This window comes from Haplochromis burtoni, unplaced genomic scaffold (assembly GCF_018398535.1).
Source record: "Haplochromis burtoni strain Fernald_Lab_line unplaced genomic scaffold, NCSU_Asbu1 Contig_1164, whole genome shotgun sequence".
Lineage (NCBI taxonomy): Eukaryota > Metazoa > Chordata > Actinopteri > Cichliformes > Cichlidae > Haplochromis > Haplochromis burtoni.
Window position 1 is genome coordinate 30,025 of NW_024583525.1, and position 9,742 is coordinate 39,766.

The 9,742-nt window shown below is 38.0% G+C and overlaps 1 protein-coding gene and 1 long non-coding RNA gene across 2 annotated transcripts; both read left to right on the forward strand.

Moving 5' to 3' along the window:
• Positions 1–284: 284 nt before the first annotated feature.
• LOC102313870 lies at positions 285–3,516 on the forward strand. Its single transcript, XR_317812.3, has 6 exons — positions 285–473; positions 598–748; positions 845–1,026; positions 1,191–1,573; positions 1,720–1,861; positions 2,108–3,516. It is a non-coding gene; the product is annotated as an uncharacterized LOC102313870 (long non-coding RNA).
• A 434-nt stretch (positions 3,517–3,950) lies between these two features.
• Positions 3,951–9,528, forward strand: dnajc15 (DnaJ (Hsp40) homolog, subfamily C, member 15). The gene is made up of 6 exons (XM_005951851.3): positions 3,951–4,090; positions 5,105–5,156; positions 5,276–5,349; positions 8,626–8,702; positions 8,804–8,874; positions 9,022–9,528. Exons 1-6 carry the CDS (start codon positions 3,986–3,988, stop codon positions 9,090–9,092), a joined length of 450 nt encoding a protein of 149 aa, XP_005951913.1. The 5' UTR covers positions 3,951–3,985; the 3' UTR covers positions 9,093–9,528.
• The last annotated feature ends 214 nt before the right edge of the window (positions 9,529–9,742 follow it).

Genomic DNA, 9,742 nt, shown 5'->3' on the forward strand with positions numbered 1-9,742 from the left:
TCTGGTTGGATTGTTAAATTTGTGATTGACATGACACTGACCACATCTTACATTTTGAAGAAGAAATAAGAAACATTAATTTGGTTAGTGTGTACAGTGTATAATCTGCTGTCTGTTCATCCAGCTTGCAACAGATTTGTTTACACTCACAATACTTTACTAGTATTTTTGTCTATAATAGTATCTTCTATTCGCATTAGTATTTACCATCTATGTTATTTCATTATAATTTAAGTTTAAATCTGCTTTTCTCTTCTATCTCTTATTGTTTTATCAGACATGTCCCCCAACAATGCCCAGGACAAGGTAGTCCCAGGAGGCTGGCTCACCTCCAGATCCTCCAAGTACCAAATTTGAACTCTCCTTTGAGAAGGGTCTTATGGCACATTTGCAAAATGTGTCAGTATGGCTGACAGAAAGGCTGTAGCCATTATGAAAAACGAGAACCCAAAGACCCATTGGAAAACCAAGAGGTAAAAACTGCTCCCAAGAATTTCAGTTAGAAAGATGTGTGCAGTGGATGTAAGGACTGTGATGAAATGCCTATAAAATGTTTTTTTCTGTTAAACGAATGTAAAAACCATCTCATGTTTCTAGCTCACTGCCATGTGAAAACATAACGCCTGTAACTCCAACAAACCAAATATATTCCTGAGTTTGAATATCTTTAAAAAGTCTTTTTGACTTCATGAAAGGAATAAATTTCAAACTGCTCAATTAAAAGGCAATTCGTCCCATCGTCGTGCAGGTATGATTAACTCCATGATTCTTTACATTAATGCTCTGAAAATGGATACTGATCAAATTTGAATCGTAACATGACATATTCTTTGATACCTCTCAGACTGGAATAGTGCTTAATCACCTCAAGTCTCTTGGAACAATACACGCAGACCTGAAATTATAAAATGTAATGTTGGTGAAATATCACCAAGAGCCGTACTGAATAAAATTATTGACTTTGACCTCGCCTATGACACCTCAGCTGCCAAAGTGGGGCTCTTACATTCAGACCTGTCCGTACTGGTAAGTAGCTGGAATCAAATTGAATCTCTTCCTCACACAGTCACACAAACTCCAGTGTTTGTGATTTCTGTTAGGGGTTTCTCAGCTGTAGTATAAATAATACTTATCCAAATGGTCAACATAAACAAAAAATGTGACAATCATTTCTCTTTGTCGTCCATCAGGTCTCCGGAGATTATTCTGGGGCTTCCATCTACAAAAGCCATAGATGTATGGTCCCTGGGCTGTTTCCTTTAACGGAATAAGTTACATGCAATCAAAATGTCGTTTAATAGAGTTTATGTTGTTAACCTTGACCTTGACCTTTATGTGTAGTTGTAAGTTAGTGAGGTGATATAATGAATTGAGTGATGTAAATTTGATGTATATGCTATATGTGAGCAGGAGAAATTTGTTTCCTTTGATCTTATGGTATTAATATTGCTGGTTTTGTTTGCTCCTAGCTCTTACGGTGTCTTCACTGAATGTTTCAATAAAAACATTTCCAATAAAACCTCTGTGAAGCATCAGTATAAGAGACCATCATTCAGCCAGGGATGCTACAATGGTAAGTAAAGTAATACAAGAGCGCTTTTTATTTCTTCTGAAGAATTTGATTTCACGCTTAATAGAAAAGATTGATAACATGATGCATGTCAGTTAAACGTCTGTGCTGGACTCCTTGTTTGATTACATGTTATGCTGTGCTCTCAGCTGAGATACATGATGGAGACTCAAGGACAACCCCCAAAGAAAATTTCAGACTGTCTTTTCAGACATCTGAACTGTATTTCCAAGAGTCTGGTATTCAGTTCGTGGAGAAAAGATGAATAAATCTCTGGATGACCTCTTACATGTAAGTATACTTTTTGACCATATAGTGGGCAGATCACCCTTTAGATCCACCCCACCGAGCCTCAGGATTATGCAGATAAAACCGCAGAAATGTGTGATCTCCTGATGTTTGTTGAACTCTAATAGTGATAAGGTTATAAAAAATAATCTGGTCTTTTATTTTATTACATATTACTTTGCTTTATGTGAAAATGCTGTTATCATTTAAATGAGTAATTTAACATATGGCATGATTCATTGTCTGCAGTGTTAAGTCCTGCTATGAGCACATTAACAGCTTTAAAATAAAGAAGACAGGGATGTCAGACAGCGGGACAGAAGGGTGTGGGTCTCTGCACCAGCCCACCTCTGACACCAGACAACCTGCCCAACAGAACTCCCACCCTTGGCCTCCACCCTTCTTCTCAGAGGAGCAGCCTGAACTTCATCAGGCCCAGTCACTGTAAAACTGCTCACACATTTCCAATATTTCCAATCAAATCACACTTGAAAAGAAAACATCTGGAAGAAGATAAAAAGGATACGAGTGACCCAGATCTTAAAAAAAAAAACATACCAACGTGAAAGGTCAGATCATGACCAGAAGAAATACCATCATTCTACGGGTTCATCTTGCTCAACCAGTGGCTACAGGACACAGAATTCCATCTTGGCAAGTAAGAGGAAGCCAGACCAAAACTGCTTTGACAGGTCAAATGAGAGGGCCAGAGCAAACTACGAAGATGGCAGGAGCCACATGTCCGTTAACACCTTCAATCACAGTCGGACTGAGGACCACCGCTGCAGAGAAGCAAAAGAAGGGCAAGCAGAGTAACACTTGATTTTTCTTACATGATGTGAGTGCCTCACTTAATCTCACTTAAACAAATTTAAAACTTTTGGCTATTGAAAAACAGACTGTTAAAATTCATCTCAGCAGTAATGAGGCCACTAAAACTAATATTGAATCAGTGTGTAATGTCACTAACATTGTCAGACTCTATAGGTTTCCCTGGTCCCTTTCTCAATCTTGTATTTCAGTGATTCTACCACTGCACATCATTAATGTCTTTCTTCTCTTTCCACTAGTTATTTCTCATCTCTATACTCTCCTTTCTCTATGCTTTCACTTGATTGTCAGGGATTTCTCCACCTTATGGAGGGTTTTCAGCTTACAGTATAAAGTTCCTTCAGGCGAGTTTTGTTGTGAATTGGCATCACAGAAAAATTGAAATGATCAGTTTCATTTCTTGAAATAAAAATAAAGTTGTCTACATTAAAAAGCAAACAGTGTCCCTGTTATTGTAATAGTCATCTAAATAAGTTAGAAATGATAACAGCCAGACAACCAAGTAATATGCATTATATATGGTTAAAATACATTAAATGCAGTAAGTATACTTGTTTCATATAAATATAGTCTATATTGGTGGATTTTTTGCTGCCGTCACTTCCAAAACTTTCCCCTCTCGCTAAATAACCAAATCCCACGTGTTGCCAAATCATTTTGTTTTTATTGGTCGACATGATTCACTTTTACACCAATAGGAAAGCCGTGGCATTTTTTTAAAAATTCGCTTTTCTTTTTTGTGCTGTCCTTGGAAAACACTATTTTTACAGTTTCTTCTGCGCTAAACATGACAATAGTATTCAGAAAAAAGCATTGTGTATATATTTATGATATATACACAATTGTATAGCGTTGTTTGACACATGAGCACACATGTGCAATAATGTTGTGGCTTTATGTTTTGGAGATGAAACATCAGATTTTATTTAGATTTTTATTATTACTGGGGGGGGGGGGGTTGTGGTAGGGTGAGTGTTGGTTTATTTATGGTGTTTGCTATGACTTGACTGGAATGCTGTACTTCAAGTAAGCAAACTTGCATTTTCATCATGAGATCCAATAATTTTTCTCCAACAGTGTTTTAACTGAACTATTTTGAAGCATACTGTCGTTTCTGTTTATTTCATTTAAATTAGGAAAAGGATTTTTAATGGCATTTAGTTAATTTAAACAAAAAAAATCTCAATGTTCCCTGCAATTAGCCACACAGTCCCCATTCCAACAAAGATGACGACTTTATTGTGAAAGTCACAACCGGATGTGCTCTTAGTAATTTCTTAACAGTTGTGAGGCAACATGGCGAACGCCGGTGGAATGACCGTGGATGGAGACCTGATGCGATACACTGAGTACTCTCCAAAAACCAGTGTTAGAAGTGACGCGGAGATAGACAGGCAGCTGGTAAGTACCTGTTTTAAATACATAGGACTTTTGTGTCTGTCAAACTAAATCGAGGTGGTTGGATAGCAGCTGACGCTTCTGTTAAGTAACCTCAATGACCGCTAACGGTACGTCGGTCTATTGCATCAGGTACAGAAGCTAGCGAACTAACCTGAGCAAAGTAAGCTTTAAAGAATGTCTCACAGACACGAGCTTTCAGGGCTAATTGGTGCAATCTTCATTTTCTCTGGGTTAAACAACAGTAGATGAGGAATCGTAACCTGGTTAGCCACAACTAGCTACATGGGGGTTACATGTATGACTCCAAGGAACAGTGACGTTTGTATGTCGATGGGTTAACACAGTGCAGGCCATGTGTGACAAGAGCCCTTGCAGAGGTTCTTTTAGATGTCATTAATATTTATTGTGAGGCTTAAAAAATACGATGCAAAATATACTGAGGTTTGAACAGGGGAAAGGGGAAAGACACGCTTGAAAAAAACAAAAACACGTGCCTCGAATATGAGAAATTGTAAACAACAATCGGCAACACGCCTCAAAGTCTGTTCTTAGATATCGGAGGTCCAAATAGTTTGGGCTTGAAGCATCTGGCATTCGGGCATAATTACTCACCTTGAGGTCTCTATTCGTAGCGCTCTAGTACCAGACATACACCCTAAAAAAATTTTAAGTTCCTAGCTGAAGTAGGTTTCTAGATATTAGAAGTTTAAAATGGCCATTCAAAAATGATGCAAGAAAAGCATCATTTTTGGCCTATTTTTTTTCTGTAGAAACATGACGAAAAGCCAGAGTCAGCTTTGAAGCTATGGATCATGGGAGGGGATAGAGAGAACTCCAAAGGAAAATGTGTCTGTTTTAAAGCAAAGGTTATTTGCTTTAAAACACTGTAAACACGATCAGCAGACACAAGTCAATAAAGTTTAACTTTAAATAGTGAAGTTACTCAAGTAGCTGTGTCGAATGACCTGTCTGACCCAGTGTGCTAACAGCTGGATGTTTCGTTTTTGGTGACAGGGACGGACATTAATTGCAGTTGGTCTTGGTGTGGCTGCAGCAGGGTTTGCAGGTAATAATGGTTTGATTTTGAATTAGATTTTTTTTTTTTTTAAATTTCTGTAGTTTGAAAGCTTTCTTCTTTTTTTTCTGGTTTAAAATTCTTGTGCATGTCTTGTGTTTAATCTATAGGCCGGTATGCTTTCCACCTTTGGAAGCCTCTTGGCCAAGTCTTCTCTGAAACTGTGAAGAAGATGCCTTCGTCAGTAAGTAAATGATGAACATCCTGCACATCCACTGTAATGCTTATATCTACTCCAGGTGAATAATTGCTACTAGGGCTGCTCAATTAATCGAATTTTAATCACGATTACGATCTGGGCTTTCAACGATCATTAAAAATGACTGAGCCGATTATTAGCCCCTCCCTCGTGCTTTACTCTCGCGCTGCTCCGTGTGGCAAATCGAGCGCACCTCTCTGCATTTCGAACACGCCTCACAACAATTAAGAGGACCCAAGGGAAGCTCGGAAAGCTAAGCAGGGGCCCGTTCTTCGTACGTTGCTTACTACATCCAAGATCAAATCATCGCGCTAACCGTGAGCTCGCTAATCCGGTTCTCCGAACACACCTGCTGTTGACGATTAGTACAGCTGGATGAAGTAATGTGAGATCACTGGGTGTCGTAAAAGGGGCTACGCATCGATAGTAGAAACATTGATTGGCAACCCTTTGATTGGTCGGCGAAAATGTCGAAGGAGCGCGTTCGGTATTTTTCGGCAGCAGAGCAAGAACTCTTGAGTGAGGGATTTCAGGAGTTTCAGAGTTTAATCAGAACGCAAGGGAACACTGCAAAGGCTGCAAAAGCAAGGAGAGAGGGCTGGCAGAAAGTTGCTGACAAATTAAACTCGTAAGTAATTTCATATCACACTATATTATCCAATATTATATTACATTACATTATATTATATTATGCTATATTATATCCCCTTTCACATTAGAGCCACAACAGGATATATATATAAATATAAGAATATTCTACAGAATGGTAATATTTACCACTTATATTGCTTTTCGTCTCTTGGAAAGAGAGACCCTGGAATACTCTGTTTGTTTGTTCATAACAGCAACCAAGAAAAGGGCAGAGCAAAAAAAAGACAGGTGGTGGTCCTGCACCCCCTCGTCAACAAGTTGGTTAAGTAAATAATACCCTCACGGGAAAATCGATATCTCTCAATGAGCACACTGTCGCGCTGAGCTAAAGGATCCTGTCTATCCCGCAATATACGCTGGATTCTGAGGACTCTCCTTATCAATCTTGCACCTTCCACAATGGATTGCTCGCGTAAACGGACAGGACATGGCTGCGACAGGCTTCCCAAATCCACCTTCGCTTTTATAGCCGTGGTCTCCCATCTTGATTACACGAAGTAATTTGCAATTACTACTCTGAAATATGAATTACATCTGTAATAATCACATACATGTAATAGAATGTTAATAGTACATTTCCCTTTTTTAGGAAATGACCTGTATGTATCTGTGTGAAATCAATAACAGGATCAAGTGCTGCATTATCTTTAGTTACATTGATAATATTTATTTATGGTGAAACAGTGGTGGAATATCGCTGTTGCTTTCGTATAAATGAAGCGGACATACCTGCGTGGCCGCGATCTAATCCTGTTTACATAAAGTAAACCTGCTCCCGAGCAGGTTTACGCTTACGGCTCTGTTGCTACGACAGCAAGTCCCGGATGAGCTTCGGGGAACCGAACGATCCAGGATCACGCAAAATCGTCAACAATCAAATCCAGCTAACTTACTTAGCGAGGTACGAAGAACGGGCCCCAGAAGTTATTTGGAGAGGAGAGTGACTGCCGTTGTTTGAAAAGAGAGGTAAAAAAAAAACTTCAGTGGTGTGGAAACATTATGGGTTCGCGGAGTCAGACGTGGATCAAGTAGACATAGTGTGTAAACTTTGCTACGGTGTAGTAGCTGCACCACAGAGCAACACTCCAAAGTTCACTAAACATAGATGTTTACATTTTTCATTTATTTTTTATATTGCAAACATTTGCACTGTTATCAGTGTTTGCACACTATTTTATATTATCTTTTTAAAGTCATTATTCAATACATTGTTATTGTTAACCCTTTAAATCCCTGTAGAACCGGAACCGTGTAAGTTAGCGCAATAATTTGTTTTGCATATGAAACGGGAGGAGTTGTACTTACATCTTATGTCATCAGCTTGCCCTAGGTCACGGTTTCCTTCCACATAAAGCTTTGCAGAAATTGCATAAAAAGCGCTTGCAGCAGCAAAAACATAATATTCCAGAAACAGACTTTGCCGATCCGATCAGCTGTTCGTAACACTTCCCACAATGAAAAAGACGTCAACGCAAACTACCGCATGTCTGCCATTCCCTGTCCGAAACTGGAAGTGACGTCATTTTCGCAGATAATGTAGTTTTTTTACTTGTAGGCCTTAAAAGCGTATACTGGTGTTTTTATGAGTCATGTTTGACTCTATACTTTTCTGAATAGTTTCTGTGATGCTTAGAACTCGAATTGCACTGTTGGAAATAGTTTGTTTTGATGCACATGCTGTTTTCTTTGCAAATTTGCATCATAGGATTGTTTTTTGTTTTTCCTGCAGTATATAAAAATTGCTGTATCTCCGAAGTAAAACTATGAAGACACTCACAATAAATTTCCTGTGGTGGGAAACTATTTTTTGCAACTTTTTTGTATTTAAAGTTTTGAGGGATAAGCCTCTTAAATTTCTCCAAGTAGAAATATATGTAAAAAAACAAAACAAAAACGATTTTCAATTTTTTTTGTAGTTTATTGCACTTTTTTGCAATTAATGTAGTTACTATGGACTTAATGCATACATATTATTAAAATATGGGCTATAACAGTTGTATTGATGTATAGCAACTTGAAATGCTCCCAAAAATGGCACTACAGCATGTAAAAAAATAATATAAGCTCTGGCGGACTTGGTTCTATGGTAGGTCTTAAAGGGTTAAATAAATATCGTCAAATAATCGAGATCTCAATTTCAGTGAAAATAATCGTGATTATCATTTTTGCCATAATCGAGCAGCCCTAATTGCTACACACTGTGCCATGTTAACATGTCGATCTCAGATATTACAGGCAGGTGGATTCAGGAAATACTGGTCTTGAGTCTTTTTCACCTGTCATTACCCAAACCATGTAAATAATAAAGGGAACTATTTTTAGGTTTCATGAACTTTTATGCATTTTTTGCCTGCGTGTGCACTTGTGGTATGGATTCTATGTGCTGTTTTTTATAAATGTTCTGCATTTGTCACCCTGAATGTTTCACACGTCATTTAAAAAGTATGTTTGAAATATATTCCTCCTCAGACTATTAACCTTTTTAAAGAAAGCCAGAGGGTGCTGTTGCTTTAGCCTGTCTTTAGAGAAATGATCTAAAAAAAAATCTGTTCTATCATAAAGTTATTTGGCATACATAATCAAAGGTCTAATACTGTGGTGTCTCCTCAGACTTTTTCATCATACTACAAAGGAGGTTTTGAGCAGAAGATGTCCAAACGAGAGGCCAGTCTCATTCTGGGCATCAGGTAATGCCTCTTTTTTTGGTATAAATAATGTTGGTCTTCTAAAATGTGGCATATTTTTATCATTTCTAATTAATCACATGGATGTATTATGTTACATCCAGCCCAGCCAGCACTAAAGCCAAGGTACGAGAGGCCCATCGGAGGATTATGGTCTTGAACCATCCGGATAAAGGTAAACCTAAACCAGATCGATCTGTTATCTGTGATTATCTGTGATATTAATTCAAGAGAGAAAGTTGCCTCTAACCAAAACCTGTCTGTTAGACTGCATGTAGAGCCGGTTTAGTGAGTTGCACCAAAATTGTTTTTGTGTTTGCAGGTGGTTCCCCGTATCTCGCTGCCAAGATCAACGAAGCTAAAGACCTTTTGGACAAAGAGACTCGCCGATGATGCACACTGTCAATGAGCACTAAAGACTTTCATCCCCCCTCAGCTTCAAAGTACTGCTTGAATGAGCATGAATACCGTACAGGGGAAACCGCTAAAGTTCAAGAGGATCGTTAAAAGGATTCTTTGTTAAGCTGCCAGAGTAACTTGTGTTTAACTGAATTTGTCACCCCTGTGATTATAAGGTTAATACATCCTTAAAACCACCTGCTGTTATTTTACACATAGAAGTAATGTGTTGTATTTAAATGAAGGGGTTTGAAAGGATATATACACCACCTAGTGGCAGCTGGCTGAAAATGGAACAGTAATTGTGCTGAGTTCATTATTGGCTGTGTAAATATAATGAATAATGATCTATTTAAGCAGCAAGAGAACAAACTGTTTTTATATTTCAATGTTTTAATGTGGAAGTTAAAAAATAAACTTAATTTGCAAATATTCACAGGAGGATCTATTTTTATATATCAGTGCACTTCTTGAAATGTATTCAATTTAAAGTTTCAGAGCTATCTTACAGCTGTTCTATTAGAAATGTTGAACAATAAGCTGCCTTTGGCAACTCAAACCTTAAAATAACCATACATTTTGTAATTTACCTGCTGTTTCTTTACCTGTACCTATACATTTACCCATTAACCTGTTTTATGCTT

Coding starts and splice junctions, on each gene's coding strand:
- dnajc15 (XM_005951851.3), top strand. CDS start 3,986: ATGGCGAACGCCGGTGGAATGACCGTGGATGGAGACCTGATGCGATAC. Junction 5,350..8,625: donor TGAAGAAGATGCCTTCGTCA/GTAAGTAAATGA, acceptor GTGTCTCCTCAG/ACTTTTTCATCATACTACAA. Junction 8,875..9,021: donor CTTGAACCATCCGGATAAAG/GTAAACCTAAAC, acceptor TTGTGTTTGCAG/GTGGTTCCCCGTATCTCGCT.